The sequence below is a fragment of the Myotis nattereri genome (genome assembly GCF_964212035.1).
Source record: "Myotis nattereri genome assembly, chromosome: 17".
Taxonomy (NCBI): Eukaryota; Metazoa; Chordata; class Mammalia; order Chiroptera; family Vespertilionidae; genus Myotis; species Myotis nattereri.
The window spans coordinates 32,157,085-32,180,638 of record NC_138092.1 but is presented as its reverse complement, the minus strand read 5'-3'; the positions used below and the strand labels follow the sequence as shown (position 1 = coordinate 32,180,638).

At 42.7% G+C, this 23,554-nt stretch overlaps 2 protein-coding genes across 3 annotated transcripts in view; one reads left to right on the top strand and one right to left on the bottom strand.

The window, feature by feature from the left end:
- Positions 1-12,249, top strand: part of ASPH (aspartate beta-hydroxylase) — a 166,337-nt gene extending 154,088 nt beyond the window's left edge. For both annotated transcript variants that reach the window (XM_081111506.1, XM_081111505.1), the window contains 4 exons: positions 6,698-6,833; positions 8,775-8,866; positions 9,226-9,359; positions 10,426-12,249. In XM_081111506.1, coding sequence (XP_080967632.1) covers positions 6,698-6,833; positions 8,775-8,866; positions 9,226-9,359; positions 10,426-10,576 — 513 coding nt within the window. In that variant the 3' untranslated portion in view covers positions 10,577-12,249. The remainder of the gene's footprint in view (positions 1-6,697; positions 6,834-8,774; positions 8,867-9,225; positions 9,360-10,425) is intronic.
- A 4-nt stretch (positions 12,250-12,253) lies between these two features.
- CLVS1 (clavesin 1) overlaps positions 12,254-23,554 on the bottom strand; it is a 118,690-nt gene continuing 107,389 nt past the window's right edge. The window contains exon 5 of the mRNA XM_081111508.1: positions 12,254-14,224. Coding sequence (XP_080967634.1) covers positions 14,137-14,224 — 88 coding nt within the window. The 3' untranslated portion in view covers positions 12,254-14,136. The remainder of the gene's footprint in view (positions 14,225-23,554) is intronic.

Sequence of the window (23,554 nt, the reverse complement as noted above, 5' to 3'; positions counted from 1 at the left end):
GGAAGGTTGAGAACCACTGCTCTATGGCATTCCTACTTCTCAGCCAGAGCACCAGGGAGGGCGGCTGACTCCCTTGCCCTAGCAAGCCCTGAATAAATAGCCTGTGCTTTTCCACTTGGTTGGTCTTTATTTCCACAATAATAAATGTCAGATGTTTTCCTTTATCAACGTGGAAAACAGGAAATCTGATTAAAATGCATTAGGGCCAGAAAGAGATTGCTGCATTAATGCCACTAATTTCCCAGGAGGTTTTATTAAACTTATTGCAAAGAGAATTTGCCGTGTGGGCATTAGACTCACTATTGTATTTGCTCTGATTTCCTACCTTCAGCTCAGCACTCGGGGGATGCCCACCCCCGGTTTCTTTATAAGGAGAATATACTGCTCCTCTGTCTTATCTTCACCATATTAAAAAGTACAGGCATGCTTTGGCTAAGATTTAAGTAAGCTGATTTTATCTCTAAAAGAAATCAGATAAATTCCTAAAATAATTAACTATTACAAGCAGGTTCTCAGACAATTAAGTAAAATGTGGTATACATTCTCCTAAAGCGCCATTGTTATCAATTCCTTCTAACTCCAATTTAATGCCTAAACTGTGCCGCGTGTCTTTTCTTAATTTAGAGTCAGAACCTTTCAAAGTACATACATCTCTGGGACTTTTCAAATGCCAGTATCAGTGTTTTCTTAACAGGCTTTTTCTTAACAGCTAATCACACGGTTACTTGCTCAATCCTGTGTGTGTTAACCTGAGTTTTAAGAGTTCTTGCATTATGTTTTGCCCACATGTTAAAAGCATAGCTTTTTCTGCCCTTTTCCATGCCTATATTTTATGTTGCTCCTGTAAAATTCTTCTTACTTATTCCCATGTTGATGTGAATTTTTCTCTGATCCCCTCCATCTGCTGTTTGCTTTCTTAGCTGGAACTAGTTCTAACCTGAATCTGCATTAGTGCTATAGGCTGTGTCCCCCTGCCGCCCCCCAAATTCATAGGTTGAAGCCTTAGTCCCCCCAGTACCTCAGAATGTGACTGCGTTGGAGATAGGGCCTTTGGAGAGGTGCTTAAGTTAAAACGAGGCTGTTAGGGTGGGCCCTGATGCAATATGTATGACTAGTGTCCTTCTAAGGAAAGGAAATTTTGACACAGAAGGGGTGTGAGCACACAAGGAAAGACCATGTGAGGACATAGTAAGAAGATGGCCATCTGCAAGTCAGGGAGAGAGGGCTCCAAAGAAACCAAACCTGCCAACCCCTCGAGCTTGGACTTGCGGCCTCCAGAACTGAGAGACTCTAGCCGCCTGTGGTTGAAGTCACCCAGGCTGCGGAATGTTGTTCTGGCAACCCTGGCAAACTCATCCCATTCGGTAATGATTTTCCTTAGCAACTCCCCTTACTTAGCAATCTGCAACGTTTACTACCCGCCTTAGCAAAAATGTCTCTCTGAATGGTCCTGTTTTCCTCCGCAGGAGAAAATATTTAAAACTCAGTTAGATGAATTTCCATATTGAAGGGACTGCTGAGTTTCTAGCATTTACATTAAGGCATGTTGCCATAGAATTTCAGGAAACCAGAAATAAAAAGATCTTAAAATCTTCATCATCATCATCATCATCATCATCATAACTATACTTACATACAACACACGTGCTTTTAAGCACATTTAATCTTCTTTTTTTTAAAAAAAATATATTTTATTGATTTTTTACAGAGAGGAAGGGAGAGAGAGAGAGAGTTAGAAACATCGATGAGAGAGAAACATCGATCAGCTGCCTCCTGCACTTCCCCCACTGGGGATATGCCCGCAACCCAGGTACATGCCCTTGACCGGAATCGAACCTGGGACCTTTCAGTCCGAAGGCCAACGCTCTATCCACTGAGCCAAACCGGTTTCGGCACATTTAATCTTCTTAGAGACTCTTAAGGGAAGTAGCAGCATTTTACCCTCTTTATAAATGAGGAACCTAAGGCACAGAGTGGTTAAGTAACTTGCCCAATATCACACAGCTAATTACGTGGCAGAGTCAGATTTCACATCCAGGCTGTCTGGCTCTAAATTTTACACCTCCAAACACTACACTATACTAAAAGTTATAATGCAATGGAGCAATGCTTGCAAAATTCTAAAAGGAAGTTATTTACTGCCTAGAATTCTGCACATGGCCAGGCCTTCAATCAAGTGTATGAATAGCTTCAGAAATGTTCAGAAATTCAATTTTATCTGTGGTGTGTTCTTTCTCAGGAATGACTAGAATTCACTCATTAGGGAGCCCGATACCAGGCGGAAGCCAAGGACAGTTGTCCAGCAAGCCCAGACAGCAACCTGTTCAGAGGAAAGCAAGGCAGATGGCTACTGGCGGGTTCTCTGCAGAAAAAGAGAGAGAGAGAGAGAAAGAAAAATAATAGCTTTTATGATGTTTTCGGCAAAAGGGAGAATAGTGTTGAGATTTTTCTCACACTCCTTCATTGCTGTAAGGAAGAAAGATGCTAAGTGCATTAGAAAATTAAGCCAAGGACAAGGGATTATGTGAAATGAAGTGTAATCATTACAACTCAAGTGTGAATGATACCTCATTGTCAAAATATTATAAAACCTGAATGTGAATTTACCCAGGTGTATGAACGATGTGTGGATTTAACTGTATTGCACGATGAAGACGAAGGAAAAGAAGACATTGTATCATTAAGTTGTTGCAGGAAATAGCTGGGATTGAACTTAGGCCTGGGGAAGAGTTGAGTAAGATACTGCTGCCTCCATTATAAGACTATGGTAGTATTTGACTTTTAAAAAATGTGTATTTGTCTTTGTTGTGGTGCGGGGGGTGGGCTCCTGGTGAGAACCAGAAAACCTACTAGACAAATTTAAAAAGAGCTGTAAGCACTAAAAGAAAGCGTATTTTTTAATCCAATGAAAATAGTAAAAGAAATCCTATATAAGAAAAGGCTAATATGCAAATCGACCGAACGACCGGTTGCTATGATGCACACTGTCCACCAGGGTGCAGACGCTCAATGCAGGAGCTGCCCCCATGTGGTCAGTGTGCTCCCACAGCGGGAGTGCCACTCAGCCAGAAGCCCAAGCCGGGCTCATGGCTGGCGAGCACAGTGGTGGTGGCAGGAGCCTCTCCCACTTCCGCGGCAGTTCTAAGGATGTCCGACTGACAGTGTAGGCCTGCTCCCTGTGGGACCTAAGTCATCAGTCAGACATACCCCAAGGGCTCCCGGACTGCAAGAGAGCGCAGGCTGGGCTGAGGGACCCCCACCCCCAAGTGCACAAATTTCTTGCACCAGGCCTCTAGTATTTAAATAAGAATTAGTGTGGGTATAGTGTGCTTCTCTAAAGACTTTCTGCATGAAGTCGGTTTTGGGAGAAGGCTTTAAAAATTAGGACTTAATCTAATTTTTAAAAATGTTTTATTGATTTTTAGAGAGGTAGGGAGAGGAAGACAGAAACATCAGTAATGAGAGAGAATCATTGATCGGCTACCTCCTGCATGCCCCCTACCGGGGATCGAGCCTGCAACCTGCCCTGATAAAGCATTGACTGTGACCTCCTATGTCAGAGGTTGATGCTCAATCACTGAGCCACACTGGCCGGGCAGGAGTTAATCTAATTTGGTGTAAAAGAGAAACATGTACCATTCAAGAGAGATGAACAGAATATCGGCCAAGTGCCCTGAACTGGATGGAGGGTTTGGATTAAAGAGAGCAGGAGTGTATTGTGGGACTAATGAGGCTTGAAACTAAGAAATCCATTTGTGGGGTGACTACAGTGCCAAATACAGCTGAGGTTTAACTCAACAGGCAAGTGCTGATGATGGGTTTATGGAGCCATGTGGCACTGTAAAAGCAATCAACTCTGCTTTCTGAAGTCTGTGTAGCCACAAGAAGAAATGTGAATTAGAAGCTATTGTTTTCTGGGCCACCAACTCAAACGCCAACCCTATCCATGTCTCTCTCTTCAGTTTCATGAAATGGATGAACTTAGGGTCAAGGAAGTAATATTTCATATGAGTCCTTTAACAATGTAGGCATCTTTCAAGTTCCTGATGGAATTTCCTAAAAAATGAACATTTTTGCCATCTCAGAAAACTGAATAATATTACTATAGAGAAAATGTGTATTCTCTCTCTCTCTCTCTCTCTCTCTCTCTCTCTCTCTCTCTCTCTCATACACACACACACACACACACACACACACACACTCACCTATAACTATGTGAATTTTACACAATGTGGTTTCTTGGTTTCTGCTTAAATATAACATTACCAGGTCCCATCCCAGATTTCTCCCTAATGCCCATGAAGAGACCCCGCTGTGCCTTTCCAAAGTTGAAAAGCATCCCCTAGTGAGCGATTTTCAACCTTTTTCATCTCATGGCACATAAACCAATTACTACAATTCTGCAGCACACACACAATATAATTTTGATTCATTTACACCCAACGATAGTTGTGTTGGCTGTTGTCATTTTTATTTTTATTTTTTTAACAATCTAAGGAAAAAGAAGTCGGTGCCCCTGACTGACTAGTCAGGCATTGCGTGTCTAGAAATTCTTGTGGTGCACTGGCTGGAAATGACCGCCATAGTGTAGTTATTACTTTGGTAGAAAAAATGTTTACGTTGACCACGTAAGAGATCGTGACTGTTGTTATGTTGTTCGTTGTTTCCTCAGGTTTACTAGGTGTATGTTTGGTTAGCCTGGTTTTCCCAGCTGTCGGGAATGTGAACCCCCTTTGTCTGCCCAGTGTCCTGTGGGGAGCGCTCTGTTCCTCAAGGACCCCCCGCACCAGCACCTGTGCCTCACAGGTGTCAGTAACCCACTGCAGAGAGCTGGCGGGAGCCATCAGTCACCCTTGTGCCCCAGAGGCCTCGCCTCTCCCCTCCCGCAGGTGCCGTAGGAACAGTCGAGGCACGTCGAGGTGGCAGACAGTTTCTGGCCACTGGACTGTGAGATGTCGGCACCAAGAGTTATTCCTTCATCCCTGAAGGGAAAAGTGTCCACTAGATTAACAAGGATCCTTCCGTTGTAAAATTGTCTGACACAGTATTGAACCTAAAAGAAGTGATGAGTGGCTATTTTATACTGAAAATCAGAAACCTGTGCGGTGCCTGATTCCTACTGAGCAGGTCCGTGGCCTCGCAGCACAGGTGGTCCAGGAGTGCTACGTGTGACAAGGGGGTACAAAATCGTGTTTTTAAAAAATCATTACTGCTCCTGGAAAAGGACCTCAGCAACACTTCCTGGAGACACAGAGAGGAGGTGAGAGGGGGCAGGAATGACATGCCATGTACAAAAGCAGCTTGCTCCTCAGTAACATTTCAAAAATTTTATTTAGTGATGCAGTTACTTTAACAGTTTTCCACCCTAGGGCTTTGTGCCCTATTTCAGTAACAAAAGATCAGCTCTTTTCAAAGATGCCTCTAAAATGTGCTTTCAAAAGAAGTGAGAGAAACTTCTAAAATACCAGGAGAGGGGAGGGGAAGGTGCCAAAACACTCATTTGGAAAGTAATTTTGTGTGTTAGCGAGGTAATTCTCCTCTCGCGTGTGACAGTTTAACATGAATCTAACAGATTTATCTGGCAACTTGAACAAGGCTTGTAGCGGCAGGGACTGTTGGTGATTGATATGTTTTATAGAAGATGTAAATATCTGGACTGCATTTTTCTTCTTTCCCTTTCTGTAATCTTAGCATCCTTGAGAAAACCACCATATTCTCTCACTCTGGGGACCTGCCCACGTGAGGACTTTTGAGTGTGTCTGTATTGAAATTAAATCTTGGACTTGCTATTTATGAATTACCTACTTGGGATTAAAGTAGTATTGGAATTACTTATGGGTAGGTGACCAGCACAAAGTGGGTGATGATGGGTGGGTTTCACAGAAACAGAAGTATATAAATTTGGTGCAGTTACTATGAAAAACAGTATGGAGATTCCTCAGAATATTAAAAATAGAACTTCTGTGTGATCCAGCAATCCCACTTGTGGGTATACATCCAAAGGAGATGGAATATAGGATATCGAAGAGATATCTGTATCCCTGTTCATTGCAGCATTATTCACAATAACCAAGGTGTGGAAACAAGCTCAGCCAATGGGTGGAGGAGGATGGTGTGAGCCTCCCTGGCCATTGTGGCTCAGTTGGCGGGGTGTTGTGATGTGCACAGAAAAGTTGCCTGTTCAATGTCAGGGCACATGTCCATGTTTAGGGCTGAATCTCCAGTAGGGGGCGATCAATATTCTGTTCTCGTTTGTTCGTTCTCCCTCTCTCCCTCTCCCTCTCCCTCCCTCCCTCCCTCCCTCTCTCTCTCTTCCTCTTCCTTTCTGTCTAAAAATCAAGTTAGCCCAGTCGGCATGGCTCAGTGGTTGAGTGTTGACCTGTGAACTAAGAGGTCATGGTTCAATCCCGGTTAGGGCACATGCCCGGGTTGTGAGCTTGATCCCCAGTGTGGGGCTTGCAGGAGGCAGCCAATCAGTGATTCTCATCATTGATGTTTCTTTCTCCCACTCCCTTCCTTTATGAAATCAATAAAAATAGATTTTAAATAAAAGTCAACTTTAAAAAAGAAAAATTAAATGAAGTGAGAAAAATTTCATTGCTTGATTAATCAGATAAACGAAAAGCTGGGAGTCATTTTGATAAGGTGTTCTACCTGGCATATTTTCAGTCCATTAACACCAGAATCTTCTCTCTAGTCCTTAGAGAGAAACTGGAAGTTGATCCGCGACGAAGGCCTCGCAGTGATGGATAAAGCCAAAGGCCTCTTCCTGCCTGAGGATGAAAACCTGAGGGAGAAGGGAGACTGGAGCCAGTTTACGCTGTGGCAGCAAGGTGAGCCCCGGCTTCCAGACTCTCCGCAGCTAGTGATACCTTGGAAGTGGACACTAGTCTGGTGACACTTCCCAGGGTCGGGATTCCCCAATTTACAGGAAACTGCCCGGGAAAACCTAGCTTATCAAATTCCATTCAGTTTTCTAAAACTATATGTGAACATTTATTTGTGTGTGTGCATGTATGTATGTGTGTGCATGCCTGTGTATACTCCCGTGTGTATTTCGATAAATATAAATAATAGTATTTTGATTTCCTAATATTTTGTTAAATGATAAGCTACAGAGAGTACCTCGGCTGTGTATGCGTATCTGTAGAGTCCACCGTGTGCTCCTCAATGCCTCGGAGAGGAGCTTCCCTGAGCCTCTTTGCTCCTGTCAAATGGAGATAGTGTTGCTTGCCAAAGTGATATCCCAGGGGTAAGAGTTGGTAGAGATGAGGACAGACCGGAGTGACAGGACAGTAATAACTGGTCCCTGAGCTCTTCAAGACTAGGAAGTGGTTCATATTCAGCCTCAGATTCCCTGAGCTGGATTCAGGAGAAGGCACGCAGACAGGGCTCCGGTATGTGTGTGTTCATTGAATTAACTTAGCAATCTACCCTTAAAATGAGGAGCGTGGAATTTTATCTTTAAATCTCTCTCCACTTCCCTTGAAAATTCAAGTTAAACTCAGTTAGCAGTCGTGTACAAAGTAAATCCATTTTGAAGACGAAATAGCACCATGTGTTGCACAACGTCAACACAGGAAATGAATCGAGAGGATGATAAGCAGTTGGTGTACGTTAAAGCACTAATAACCACAGTCGTTTATCTCAGTTATGCTTTCCAAATGCTTTACACGAAAGAGAACTAAAGCGATATTTTCAAGGCAATATCTATGATTTCAAGAGATCACATGATTTCAAGTGACTGTCAGCTTTTTGCCAACACGATTTTTTTAAGTGCAGCAAATGATGTTGTGTGCATTCCTGAGCACATCTTCCCTAAGAAACAGCGATTTTGTAGATGAAGAAGTTTGCATAGCCTGAGATGCTCAAGACTATGTCCCAAATTCTGTGTCTCAGACACAGTGACGCCTAGAAAACATCATCTCTCAAAGACCTCCTCCCACCTTCATGTAAATCCTGCTTTATCCATATATAAAGGATGATTTATACAATGAAAAATACATTAAATTCCAATGGAAAATATTGTGTAGGTAACTCGTTAATATAATCCTGGAAATGCGTTTTTAGGTTAGAAATCTAAGCTTCTTTGGGGGGTGGGGGCAGGTATATTACTGTGGCTGCTGTAACAAATTACCACGAACATAGTGGCTTAAAATAACGTGAATTGTTAGAGTTCTGAAGTCTACAGTGGGTCTCACTGGGCGAGCATGGAAGTGTCATCAGGCTGCATTCCTTCTGGAGGCTCCAGCTTAGCCTGCCCACATTCCTTGGCTGGCAGCCCTTTCCATCGTCAGAGTCACCAATGGCCCGTCAAGTCTTTCTCATTCTGCATCATTCAAACCTTGACTCTTCTGCATTTAAGAACCCTATGATTCCATTGGGCACGTTTAATTAATCCAGGACAATCTCTATATTTTAAGATGCGCTGATTAGAAATCTCAGTGCCCTCTGAAACCTTTATTTCCCCTCTCCGTTCATGTATCATAGTTTCCTGGGCTTAGATGTTGACATCCACTGTTCTGCCTGCCTCAAGGGGGAAGTAACTATTAGACATCGCTAGTCAAATAGGCCAGCAGTGAGGGGAGAATGCTAGTCCTTGCGCTGCAAGTCAGTATCTAGTGGAGCCAAGCACATTGTCTCCATGTGCGCATGCAGCCTTCTCATTCCCACGGTGAGCATGACATTATAGGTCACATGTGGCCCAAACAGGATGAGTCGGAGCTGTACTGTGATTCGTTCACTAACAATGCTTTTATCATTTATTGTTCTAGGGCGAAAAAATGAAAATGCCTGCAAAGGAGCTCCTAAAACCTGTTCTTTACTAGATAAATTCCCTGAGACAACAGGATGCCGGAGAGGACAGGTACCAAGAGTGTTTTCAGTGCTGGAAAGAACACAATTGCTTATTGGCAATAAGGGAATGTGGATGATTACAAACAAGTGTTTATGTCCTTTGGCCCAACGAATGCCTCTTTTAATGAAACAATTTCATGTGGTTGATGTCAGAATTGAGGGTGAAAATGTTCAGTGTATATATAGCTTTGTGCAAAAAGGGAGTACTTATTTTTAATTCCTTCACAAAGAAATGAGAGGAGAATATTAATTCTGAGTCTTACAAAGGCTCTAATCCAAATTGACAGTAATTTTGTACTGTCACTTTAATTTAGCAATTCCCCCACAGCTTGATAAATGGAAGAACGGTGTGTTATATTCTCTGCACAGATCAAATATTCCATCATGCACCCAGGAACTCACGTGTGGCCGCACACGGGGCCCACGAACTGCAGGCTCCGAATGCACCTGGGCTTGGTGATTCCCAAGGAAGGCTGCAAGATCCGGTGTGCCAACGAGACCAAGTATGTTTGCCCCCACCATTTTCTCTCTTATTCATCACTTCTGAGGATGGATGTTTGTGACGACAAAGCCATGTTCAGCTGGACACTTTCTCTTCCTTTGTGAACATGTAGACTGGGGTGGGTGATGTTAATCCAGACCCTTTCATCTCTGTCCCTTTTTTGGTCTGGAGACACTGCCTCCCAGTTCCAGGGCTGCCTTCTGCAGTGATGTCTCCCCAGAGCCCGTGCATCTGGTCGATGAGCCTTCTTGCTTCTCTTTCTAGATCAAACATATCAAACTCAAAGGCTCACACGGGCCGTATAAATGAAGCATCGGCCTGCGGGCCACGAGTTTGACATACTTACTCTAGATCAGTGGTTCTCAACCTTCTGGCCCTTTAAATACAGTTCCTCATGTTGTGACCCAACCATAAAATTATTTTCGTTGCTACTTCATAACTGTAATGTTGCTACTGTTATGAATCGTAATATAAATATCTGATCTGCAGGATGGTCTCAGGCGACCCCTGTGAAAGGGTCATTCGACCGCCAAAGGGGTCGCGACCCACAGGTTGAGAACCGCTGTTCTAATTGGACAGACTTGCACTCAGAGTCAGCTGGCTTGTACTGAGCCCGCACATATTACACACTGCGTGTATTGCTTTACCACTGAATTATTCAACGGTACAGCGACCCCCTTCCTAAAGAAACCGTCCCCCCTAACCCCTCCCCGCCCCTCCCCCTCCCCAGTGATATTGATGTATTGCTCTGGAGGAGTCAGCATGGTGTCAGGGAAGCTGGCTGCCTTGTTCAGAACCCAGCCCTACCGGCTAATTCTATGTAACCTTGGCCTATTAATCCCCTCGAGTCTCAGCCTTTTTGCTTATAAAATTGGCATTGATACCAGCTGCTTTGCAGGACTGTTGTATGGAGCAAGTGAAATAATGCCCACGAGGCACTTAGCCCAGGCCCTAGCGTGAGCAGGGAGGTGAACGTAGGGCCACTTCTCCCCATGCCTTCCCGCAACATAGACATGCACCGGTCCTCCGGCATCGGAATCGCAAGCCTCCACGTTTCTCTGTTCCAGGACCTGGGAAGAAGGCAAGGTGCTCATCTTTGACGACTCCTTTGAGCACGAGGTGTGGCAGGACGCCACATCTTTCCGGCTGATCTTCATCGTGGATGTGTGGCACCCAGAGCTGACACTCCAGCAGAGACGCAGCCTGCCTGCGATTTAGCATGTCGTGCGGGTTTGGGACACACTGGAGAGGGGCTGCCTTTCGGGTTCTGTCGGCTCGGGTGCGGGGAGAGAAGTTCGAGCACCAACGCCCTTAATTTCCTTGATTTGCAGCCTAAAGATGTCTAAACCTCCTCCTAGGGTTAGAAGACGTGAAAGGGAATACTTGCCCCACTGCAATTCACTTAGAAAAGACCCTGCTGTGTATCATTCCAGGACAGCGCTGGTCTGATGCCCGTATTTCAGGTAAATACATGATAGCTTCTACCTTGCCAGCCAAAGATATTTTCTCCATTTAGAATAGGCTGAATCAGTGTGTAGTGAGAATACAGGTAGAGACTGTGAATGGATTGCATTAGCTTGTAATGTTCCTATGCAATTATATTTTTTCTAGGGTAGCTAGACGATTTTTGTCATCACATACCACTACTTTTTTGTTGATTTTAATGACAAGCTGTGTAAATGCTTCACTTCTAGCGGTTTCATGATAACTTTCCTGGTGAACTCAGACTTCCCCTTTTAATTATTTTTCGGCAAAGACACTCATGAAGGAAGCAATTTCCTAATACGAAGAAAAACAATGTAATTATGCCAGCATATGTGAACTGTGCAACTCCCTGCCCACTGGGTCTTTTTTTATTCTTTGAGAGCTGGTGTCTTCATTTCTCTCTCCTCACCGTGAGAATGGTGGAGATACTGTCAACATGGCATTTCTTTCTAAGAGGAAGCTTTTACATCAGAAAGGGACATGGAATCATTTTATATGGAGTTATAAAAATGCCTCATGTAAGTTTTTTTAATGCTTGAAAAAAAAATAATGTAAAAATTGTCCAAGCGAAAATTCTCTCTTGGGATCCGGTAGATAGGTGGCTGCTAGGACCTCTGGCTCCGGGCCTGTTGCTGCCCATGACAGGGCCGGAATGCAGAGTGTCTTTGCCTATTGTAGATCCATGCGAGTGACAGAATCCTTGAGAGGATTCCCGTCAGTGTTGCAAAACGTGGAAGGCAGGAGTGCCGGGTCTCGGTCCCGGGTGTAGGATGTCGAGATTGCTTTCCTCTCTGAAAGAGTTTGGAAGACTCTTCCAGCTGCCTGGCTTGAGCAACTCCTGCCCTTTAAACATCATTTTGAAATCGCAATTATTATCCATAGTTTTTTACTATTGAACACTGCATAGAAATAACTATTGAAAAATGGCCTTGCCTACTCATTCCAAAGATGACCATGTCATTCATTGGGTAGATTATGAATGCATTCATTTTTTTTTTTAAATTAAAGCTAACTAGAAATGTTAGCTGTAAGAATGTAATAATATTAATGCACTGAACTTTAAGCCAATATGAACAAAAAATGCTGGCAAAATTACACAGAGGTTACCAGATATCATTCACAGGTAGGAAAACATGTGTGCCTTCTTTTCTATCTCAGGACAAAGGAGGATGCTTTTGTATGCCATTTAAAAGACAGTTCTTTAAAATGGAAATGCGTCTTTGTTTGTTCTTAAGCATATTAGCTTCCAGGAGAAGAGTTTGCAAAATATTTCTTGTGTTCCCTTCTGTTTTGCCAATGTCCAGAAAACTCGCTAAAATAGATGGAGTATTGGGGGGTGGGAGGATATCAAATTAATTATCAAATTCCAGAAGAAGGAAAAGTAAACTCTTGAAAAAGAAAAAGGTATTTGTGTCCTTCAGTATTTATTGAACAGAGGAAATGACTGACAAAGGACAATACAATCCAGTGCTCATGTGGTAACATTCATGTCACAGAATTTGGTTCTTGTGTGTATATTGCATACACAAAGAAATTCAAAGTGTAAGTTGTCATCATTGAACCATCATCTTACATTCATGTAATGAAGCCATGGAATAGAATGAAAACTAGCTCTTAGCAATTATCACATGGTATTTAAAATCAGGTCACTACAGGATTCTAAAGATTGCCAATTGAAAAGCCAGAATTGTTTTTACTGTTGCAGAGGGTTGGCAATAACTGACTCCAATAGCATTTTAAGTACTTGGATTCCACAACTGCCTTATAAACCCAGGTAATAAAATGGATTTTCTAATTCACTTTAATTCTTCATCTTTCTTCCCTATGTCATGGTGTATAAGAAAAGTATTTCAGTTACTGCATTGGTAGAATTATTTCAATATTTGAAATGTCTACACAAAAAAATTGGTTTTAATACTGCAATGCAATTGAGAAATGTTTTTAATTCTATTTCAATTTTATTTCAAGGGTGAATACAAAAATTACTTCTGTTAATTATCTACCAGTAGAAAAAAATTAGTAATAATAGCCATCGAGGGTGATTTATGGCCAGTTGAATCACCTCTTTCCTTTGAAATTTTTAGCTAACAAGTTAACCCTCCCAAATTCTTAAAATGTGAAATCATATTTTACTGCCCATTAACTAAAATATTTTTATTTGGCATTGAGCACCCACTGGTTATACTCATGAATGGCCATGTCATGCAGATGGCTGAGATATCTAAAAACATACAGCTGGTTTTGGGGAAAAAAATGGCACAGGTAAGGATATCATGTCCTATGATATTTTTAATTTTATCTAATTTCCTTTGAATGGATAGTTGGGGGCTCCATTTCCAAGGAGTATAGACAAAGAAATACAATGGTCTTTGGCATTTCATCCTGCATTCCTAGTTTTCTCTTATTTTCAGTACTTGCCTATTTAGCCATCCTTGAGGGTCTTCCTCCAGCAACAGTCACACCTTTCACTGGCTGCAGAGGGAGGTGGGAGTTAAATGCTTTAGTGGCACTTTGCTTTGCTGTAGTGACCCAAGAGAGGCAACGTGAATGGATTTATAAATCACTGACATGTTTCCAATGGGACCCCATCTGCAGACACACATTGCCTGTGGAAGTCACATTGCTAAGAGGAAATAATCATATTTCACATTGTGTGCCTTCTTTTAATGTCAGCTCATGATGATCAGCTGGTAGCCTGACAAAAAATGTGATGTCAAAATCATTTTTGCAGGATATCAAAATAAGCAGCCTCTGAATATAGCCAGGCCTCAGAGAACTTGCTCTGAGGCTGAATAACTTGATGCTGGTGATGAGGTCAAAGAAAATAATTCAATAAGAATGGAAATTACTGGAGATACCATTGTCTCAGGGCTCTGCACTACATTGAACTTGACAATTGTGATGTATCTACTCGGAAATGCACTTAAATTGCAAAAACGGGAGAAGGTCTCTGGGCGATGCCTCAGAAAAATCCTTGTTCTAAAGCAGTGTGTGCATCAAATTTAGTAATGCACTTAATACCATAAATGTGGGGGAGGAAAATCTTGATTACGTAACTGCCTTGCTTTATCCTCTACCCAATGCCCTGATTGGGGGGGAAAAAAGCATCTCTCAAGTCTTTGTTCAACTTTGGCTGCTTCGACCAATGGCTGGTGACAGTCATTACTGGGTGGCAGGAGTGGAGAGCCTTGGGTCAAGCCGTACCTGTCTGTGGGGTCAGTGCGCATGTGCTTCCTAGGCAGCTGATACCACCGGCGGCTGGCGATATGCGGGAACATGGAGTGACTCGGGGTTCAGTCCAGAGCCAAGAGTGGCTGAGTGTTCTCATTCTCTCCCTTCTCCTCATGTTTCAGGGTCCCAGCTTCTACCACAGACTGAGATCTAATCATAGGGGAAGGAAGGAAAAAGATACGGTTACAAACCATTCATGATGACAACATTTTGGAACATTAGAGGGCATTCAGATTTTATATTCCCCGTATTAATCAAGACATTCAAACTATTTAACCCCCGCTTTTGTAGCTCTGCTTTCCTTGCTTCGGGGTCTTCTACACCACATTTTTTATGGGGAGAGGCATCTTGGAATCGTCTTTGCAGGAAACTCATCTCTCTATATTTGCTTCTATGTATTAGAGAGAACTGCTTTGCCTCAGTCTTTGTGGGATGGCCTTATGTAGAAAGTGTCTTGAGGGGTCCAGTGGTGTGGTCTCTTTGTTCACCTGAGCAGGATGCTCTAGGAATGCCTCTTGTGTGCGTTGTTTGGCCACCCCTGTTGTAATTGAGACTTCATTGTTTTTTATTAATCTTTTTTTAAATTATCTTTTTAAACATTTATTTTTGTTCCACTTATTTATGCATTCATTCATTGATTCTTGTATGTGCCCTGATATGGGAATTGAGACTTCATTGTTGATGTCCTGTGTGTGAGAGGGATCTCCCCTCCAACCTGCTGTCAGTGAGGTTCAACCCCAATGTCATCGTGCCAGCTGTCCAGTGGTCGGGACTCCTTAGCCCAGAGTGCATCTGCCTTGAGTCTCACACCTTGATTGACCCTATTCTGAGCTGTACTTCCTTTCCTTACAGAACTGGTCCTGCTGGCTTTTGCTTCACTAAACAGTCCGGGATGGGGACCCAAACTGCTGTTTCTGACTAACTAGACCTAGCAAAGACTCCAGACTGACTGGATTTGGCCTGGAGTAGCCTCAAGCAGTTGTCTGCACACGGGGTGAGAGGTTTTCCAACAGGGTGGGACAGTTGCTTCTGCTTGGAGGCTAATTGTTATTCTCAGTTTCTTAATGGGCCTCAGAAACTCTAGAGCAGTGGTTCTCAACCTTGGCTGCACATTAGATCACCTGGGAATCTTTTTAACATCCTGATTTCTGGGCCTCATCTTCTGGAAATTCTATTTCTTTGTTATCGGGTGAGGCCACAACATTAGTAACAAAGAAACAATTTCCAGAGGATGAGGCCCAGAAATCAGGATTTTAAAAAGATTCCCAGGTGATTCTAATGTGCAGCCAAGGTTGAGAACCACTGCTCTACAGGGTGGGAGCAAAGGGTTTTCCAATAGAATGGGTGAACTGTCATCTCCCAAGGCAAAAACAGCAGGACAGCAAGTTTGCCTGAGAAAGATGACCTCTGCAGCATGAGGCAAAGATTCAGCACAGGAAACGGGGGTGTCTGTCTAATGAGCTCTAATCCCAGACCCCCCAACCCTGACTTCCATTTATGCATCTCCAGTTCACTCTGCCCTCCCTCTGCTGGAGCCCAAGGTGAGTGGCTGCACTCAAAATGTTGTGTGTTGGCCTTTTAAGAAGGTCTGCATTTCCAGCCATCTCTCCCTGGCAAACAGCAACCCTGCTGCTTTTCACAGCCAGATATTATGTGGGTACCTTTCTCAGTTCCGGTGCTCTCTGCTGGTGGGCCCAGTTTGGGTCATACACCATGATCAAGTAGGATTTATTGTAGGGATACAGGCTAGTACAATATTCTCAAATCAATAAATGTGATATAACAAATTGAAAGATTAAAACCACATGATATCAATAGATGCAGAAAAAGCATTTGACAAAATTCAGCACCATTTTAATAAAAATTCTCAGTAAAGTGAGAATAGAAGGACCATACCTCTGTGTAATAAAGGCCATATACGACAAACCTATAGCCAATATACAATGAGCAAAAACTGTTTCCCTTACGAACAGGAACAAGACAAGGATGTCCGCTTTCACCACTCTTTTTCAACATCGTCCTGGAAGTCCTAGCCACAGCAATCAGACAAGAAGAGATAAAAGACATCCAAATTGGAAAGGAGGAGGTAAAACTGCCATTATTCGCAGATGACATGATATTGTACATAGAAAACCCTAAAGACTCTACCAGGAAACTATTAGACTTAATGAATTTGGCAAGGTAGCAGGATACAAAATCCAACATCCACAAATCTGTGGCCTTTTTATGCACCAATAATGAACTCTCAGAAAGAGAAACTAAAAAGCAATCCCATGTATCATTGCAACAACAAAAAAGAGACTTAGGAATAAACTTTAACCAGGGAGGTAAAAGACCTGTACTTGGAAAGCTATAGGACAGAGTGATGGCGAACCTTTTGAGCTCGGCGTGTCAGCATTTTGAAAAACCCTAACTTAGCTCTGGTGCCGTGTCACATATAGAAATTTTTTGATATTTGCAACCATAGTAAAACAAAGACATATTTTTGATATTTATTTTATATATTTAAATGCCATTTAACAAAGAAAAATCAACCAAAAAATGAGTTTGTGTGTCACCTCTGACATGCGTGTCATAGGTTCGCCATCACTGCTATAGGACATTGAAAAAAGAAAGAAGGATACAAACAAATGGAAGCATAAGCCATGTTCATGTATTGAAAGAATTAACATTAAATGTCTATACTACCCAAAGCAATCTACAAATTCAATGCAATACCTATTAAAATGCCAATGGCATGTTTCAAAGAATTAGAATACTCCAAAAATTTATATGGAACCATAAAAGACCCCGAATAGCTGCAGCAATCTTGAAAAAGAAGAACGAAATAGGAGGGATCACAATACCAGATATCAAACTATACTACAAAGCCATTATGACCAAAACAGCCTGGTACTGGCACAAGAACAGGCATATAGACCAATGGATCAGTACAGAGATCCCAGAAATCAACCCAAGCCATTACATTCAATTAATGGAGTAAAGACAGCCTCTTCAACAAATGGTGCTGGGAAAACTGGAAAGACACATGCAAAAAGATGAAACTAGAGCACTAATTTACACCAAACAAGAATAAACTTAAGGTGGATAAAAGACTTAAATGTAAGACATGAAACCATAAAAATCTTAGAGAACATAGGCAATAAAATCTGAGACATCTTTTAGGGCATTGGTTCTCAACCTTCCTAATGCCGCCACCCTTTAATACAGTTCCTCATGTTGTAGTGACCCCCAATTTCATTGTTACAAATTGAACATAATCAAAGCATAGTGATTAATCACAAAACAATATGTAATTATGTTTTCCGATGGTCTTAGGCGACCCCTGTGAAAGGGTCGTTCGACCCCCAAAGGGGTCGCGACCACAGGTTGAGAACCGCCGTCCTCGGGCAAAGGGAACTAAGGAAGTAAACAAATGGGAATACATCAAAATGAAAAGCTTCTGCACAGCAAAAGAAACCATCAGATTGAAAAGGGAACCCACTGAATAGGAGAACATATTTGCCAATGATACATCTGATAAGGGATTAATATCCAAAATACTATGTAAAGCACTCATACAACTCAACAACAACAACAAAAAATAGACAATCCAATTAAAAAAATGGAGAGATCTGAAGAGACATTTCTCCAAAGAGGACATACAGATGGCCAAGAGACACATGAAAAAATGCTTAAAGTCACTATCAAAGAAATGCAAATTAAAACCACAATGAGATCACCTCACACCTGTCAGAATGGCTATCAAAAATCAACAAGTGCTGGAGAGGATGAGGAAAAAGGGGAACACTAGTTTGCTGCTGGTGGGAATGCAGACTATGCAGCCACTCTGGAAAACAGTATGGAGTTTGCTCAAAAAATTAAAAATGGAACTCCCAATTGACCCAGTGATCCCACTTCTGAGAATATATCCTAAAAACCCCAAAACACCAAACAAAGAATATAGGCACCCCTATGTTCATAGCAGTGTTATTATATGTGCCTGGTAAACAGCCCAAGTGCCCATCAGTACATGAATGGATAAAAATGCTGTGGGACATTTACACAATGGAATACTATGCAGCTGTTAAAAAGAGGAATCTCTTACCCTTTGGGACAGCATGGATGGGCCTGGAAAATATTATGCTAAGTGAAATAAGCCAAACTGAGAAAGAAAATATCACATGATCTCACTAGTATTTGTGGAATCTAATGAACAAAATGAATTGACCAACAAAATAAGACCCAAAGCAGGGAGGCATGGATTAGACTAAAATACCTTATGTGGGGTTGGGGGGATGAGAAGAGATAAACCAAAGAACTTATATATACTTATATGCATAGCCTATGGTCAAGGGTAATAGGGTAGTGAAGACCTGGGGGTGGGTGGGTAGGAACTGGGAAGAAGAGGGGAAAATGGGAGATATCTGTAATACTATCAACAATAAAAAAATAAATTTAAAAAATGGTTGAACTAGATTGTTCAAACAAAAATTTACAAATATGTGCAATAAATGGATAATTCAGGAGGCCTGAGTTGCCCAAAACATCCACTTTCCAAAGGTCTCAGAATGGTCTCTTACCTTCCTCCTCTAAACCCTCGGGGCATCCTGCCCTGCCTGATAAAAGTGTCTCTGAGACTTTGGGCCATGCCATATAGTAATGCTAACAGTGTGATTTTATCAGTTTGACCTCTTGGGATGGGGAGGAGGAGGAGCTGAAGACCAAGTAGCTAAGGCCAATCTCACACATACACTGTATGCCTATGTGACTGACCTCTCCTCCGCCCCCTATAAAAAGCCCTGGCTGCTCTAAAAGGGAAGGAACTCTTACCATTTGCAACGTCATGGATGGAACTGGAGAGCATTATGCTAAGTGAAATAAGCCAGTCAATGAAGGAAAAATACCACATGATCTCACTCATTCATGGATAATAGAGACCATTATAAACTTTTGAACAATAATAGATACAGAGGCAGAGCTGCCTCAAACAGATTGTCAAACTGCAGCAGGAAGGCCGGGGAGGGTTGGGGGTTAGGAGGTAGGGGGGTAAGAGATCAACTAAAGGACTTGTATGCATGCATATAAGCATAACCAGTGGACATAAGACATTGGGGGATAGGGGAGGCTAGGGGACTGTCTAGGGCGGGGGGATAAAATGGACACATATGTAATACCCTTTGTAATACTTTAAGCAATAAATTAAAAAAAAAAAAAAAGCCCTGGGCACCAAGGCATTGGTGAGTTTCCCTGGCCGGGGACACTTTGTACACGTCACACATCATCGCCAAGAGAATTAAGCTCTGTTCGTGTGACTCCACTGGAAGGACAGCCGGAAGCGTGGAACTGGTCCAGTGCAGCTGGACTCCACCTGATGCACCTTTTTCCTTTGCCTATTTTAATCCATATTCTTTTGCTGGAACAAACCATAACTGTGAGTATAACAGCTTTTCTGGTCCCTGTGAGTCCTTCTGGCAAATCATTAATCCTGAGAGTGGCCTTAACGACCCCAAACACAAGCTATAACAACACTAATATTTGTTATGTATGCACCTGGCATTATGGTATATTTTTTACATGTATTAACTCATTTTCATGCCCCTAAGAAGTGGTACTATTGTCTCCATTTTGGGGAAAAAACTAACAACAACAACAGATCAAGTAGCAAAGGAAAAGCAACAAAAATGGTGAGGAATAGGACAGACTTATCACCATCACACCACTCCAGGGCATATCTAAGCCTGCAGAGCTATTTAGCTGGAATGTTTAATATTCTACCTCACTGTAAAAATAATTTTCTGCCTAAGATTCTTATCTCCATTCAGGATATGCATGTGCTGTAGAAAGCATAAAATAAGTCAGAAAGCAAATCATACAATTGTCCTAAGACAATGGGTTTCTACTCTAAATATCAATCCGAACAGTCTAACTTTAAGTATGAAGCCGAACCTTTGGAAATAAAATGGATTCATGTTTTCCTGGGGCAGGGGAGAAGAAGCCCCAGGTAGCTCTCTATATTTTCTGTGCATTTCTCTCTGCTTTAGTTAAAGCTCTGATGTGAGTGGGAGTGGGGGAGGGTGTTAATAGACACATAAGGAGCAGAAAAGCCCAAAATCCAGAAGACATTACAACATACCCAGACAAGCATGAAGAAAACCAGAGCACAGCTGCCTACTCACGGCAACTCCCTCCAGCCCCGGGGACAGCTGCCTAGCTCCTTTGCCCCACAGGCCCTGGTGAAAATGAGATTGATGGCCATTCCACTTTAGAGACTTTACACTGTTTTTCTCTCCTTCTTTCATCCCTAGGTGGCTTTATTTTACAGCATGGCAAGTGAACCACAGCCACAGAATTTTATCTAGAACAGCGGTTCTCAACCTGTGGGTCGTGACCCCTTTGGTAGTGGAACGACCCTTTTACAGGGGTCGCCCAAGACCATCCTGCGTATCAGATATTTACATTACGATTCCTAACAGTAGCAACATGACAGTTATGAAGTAGCAACGAAAATAATTTTATGGCTGGGTCACAACATGAGGAACTGTATTTAAAGGGCCAGAAGGTTGAGAACCACTGATTTAGAGTAACTCAATAGAAACTATTCGCTAAGGGGCCCTGCAGCCTCTTGAATATAACCAAGTTGAGAAACACACTCCTCCAGCCCCTAGAGAGACCACTCTGCTAGAAAGTTCTTCCTTATTGAACATGCTGTAGGCAGTTAGACATGAGCAGAGCAAGGGCAGTGGGCCAGGTACAGAAGGTCATCAGGATGGAAAGCCCCAGGTGCCTCGAAATGGACAATCAGTTGGAGGGTGGGACCCAGGCTGACTTTTCCTCCCCGAGCATATCCCTGGCATGAGCTTTGGACCTCCTGACCTTTCCTCCCTAGAGATAACATCTCGGCCTCAGTTGTAGTCCAGCTCCAGGCCCAGATCAGCAACAAAACCAGCCACTGCTGATGTCAAGACCATCGGCATGGAATAATGACCCCCTGCCCTGGTGCCGGCCAATCTATCAGCGGAGACCGCAACCCTGAATGGATACTGAATATTCTATTGAGATCTTTCCCTGGGACCTCCCCTAAAATCTCCACCCTTAAAACCCTTAGGATGGAGGACCCATGGGCTCTCCCTCCAGGGAGCAGACCAACCCTCTTCTCCCTCCCCAGGCACATTACCATTAACTTCCCCACTCAAAGCTCCAAGGGCCCTTCCTTTACCTCCATAACTTGTTTCCTAAGCCCATTTCTCCTAGGGGTTACTTTTTCTACCTCTGTAATTCACCCAATAAACGTTCTCTTACTGTTTGGGTCTTGCTCTAAATTATTTCCTAGCGAGAACCCAAGTACTGAGGGTACTGAACCCAGGTTTCGTCTGGGTACATGTAATCCATCTGGTCCACATAACAGCCCTTTAAGTATTTATCTAGTGCCCTTCAGCCCTCTCATGACCCTCACCAAGGCTAACCAGATTCCTCTGGTGCCCAGGTTTCTTCTTTCAAGGTTTTAATGTTTTTGAATTGATTCTTAGAAAGGGAGAGGAAAGAGAGAAAGAAATATCAATGTGACAGTGGAACATCGATCAGCTGCAGGTCCGAAAACCCAAGCATATACCCTGACTGGGAATTGAACTACCTCTCAGTGCACGGGATGATGCCCAGCCTACTGAGCCACATGGGCCAGGACTCTTGCCAAAGTTTCTAAAGCTCTGGCACTCTCTGGCATCTCTGGCATCTCTTTATCAACTGGTTGCCCACAGGGTGTCATCTCAAAATAGATAAAATTATTGCTTCCTTTTTTTCCCCTTTTGTATGCTTCTGTTGACGGATAGAAAATGCACCTAAAATCGCATTAGCCTTTCTGGTGCTCATATAACACAGCTGAGGGAAAATTTAGCTATATTTCCACAAGCTGCTGTTAGACCATTTCTCTCCCATCTTGAAGGTGTTTGGTTGAGTATTAAATTTCATTTTCTAAAGTTTGTTTCACATTTCCACCCTATCTCCATTCTTTTGAACCTTGAAATTTGTGGTTTTAATGAGTATTGGATTTGTTTCCAAAATTCCTCTGCCCCCATTTTCAGCATCATTATGAAAAAAACAAACCCCACAACAAATTCTCAAAAATTGAATCTTCAAACTGTCATCTTTTTACACTCACTCATGATAGAAATGTTGGTGAATGTTTCCTGCTATATGCCAGGGACTGTGAGCAAATGTTGAGAAACGCTTATTCTTTTGTGAAATTACTGCCCACAGACCCCCATATACATGTCATTACTCTGAGAGTACCCAGAGGAGAGGGTTTTGCGGGGGAGGGAGACATTAGCTCTAAAAAGAAAGGTAGGAATGAGAGGAAAAGCTATCATCCACACAATGACCTCATTCTCAGACCCTGTTCAGATGACTCCCCTGCACCTCCACCTGGGGTCAAATTGGATCTATGGGATTTCTCTCAATACCTGTACTGACAGCAGGCACAGAACGCAGGCTGTCCTAGCCAATACACTCTATGTCTTGGTTGATGGTGGGGGCCAATCGAACAATTCTGAGGAACTGAGCGTGCAGAACTAAACTTTCCTGTTCACTTTTCCCTGATGGAGAAGATGACCAAGGCCTCTTCACTTTCAGCAGGGCATAATTCCATTACCCTGGTCACACAATGAGCATTTTGATTAAGTAACCCTACATTATGAAGTATTTGAAATTCACTGGAAAACTATAAGAGCAAATATTGCTTTAAAAAAAAATCTAACACAAATAAATGAAACCAAGAAAACCTCTCTTCTTAAATCTTGCCCTCAGTCCATTTAGCTGAGCCAAAGTGCTCTCTGGGAGGACTAATCAACTGCTGGCTGATAAAAATGTCTCCACCCGTTGTAAACAGAGCGCTCAGGACCTGTGTGGTTCCTGTATTAACCTAGGAGGAGCCCTAGCCTTGGGTCAGGTTCACTCTTGGTGGTAATCTCCCCATTAAGGGACTTGGCCTTCTCACAAGAAGCTTAACACTTTGGCTAAAATAAACATTTTGACTTTTCTCTTGGGTCCTCTTCCCAACACTGAAAGCCAAGTTAACCCCAAGGGCAGGCAGGGGAGTGATTTGAGCTATTCAGCCATCATTATCTCAGTGGTGTGGCAGACTACTCTAACAAAGGCTTCATTCTGGCCCTGACAGCCACATTTTGTTTCCCTGCTATATTCTCATGCTCCCTTTCTCCCTCCTTCTGCCCTCCCATTCCTCCTTCCCTGCCTGCTTTTCTCTCTCCCCTTCTACCTTCTCCCTTCCCCTTTTCCTCTCCAAACTTTTTAACATTCCCCACTTCATATCGAAGATCTGTAGCCATAGACTCATTTTTCCGGATTCCAAAGGCAAGTAAATTCCAGGGAGAACAGATGATAAAGAAAAACATTCACCATGAGTGAGTACATTCTGCAGAATAGTTGTGCTGTAGGCAGGTAGGCAGACAGACAGACATGAGCAGAGTAAGGACAATGGGCCAGGTA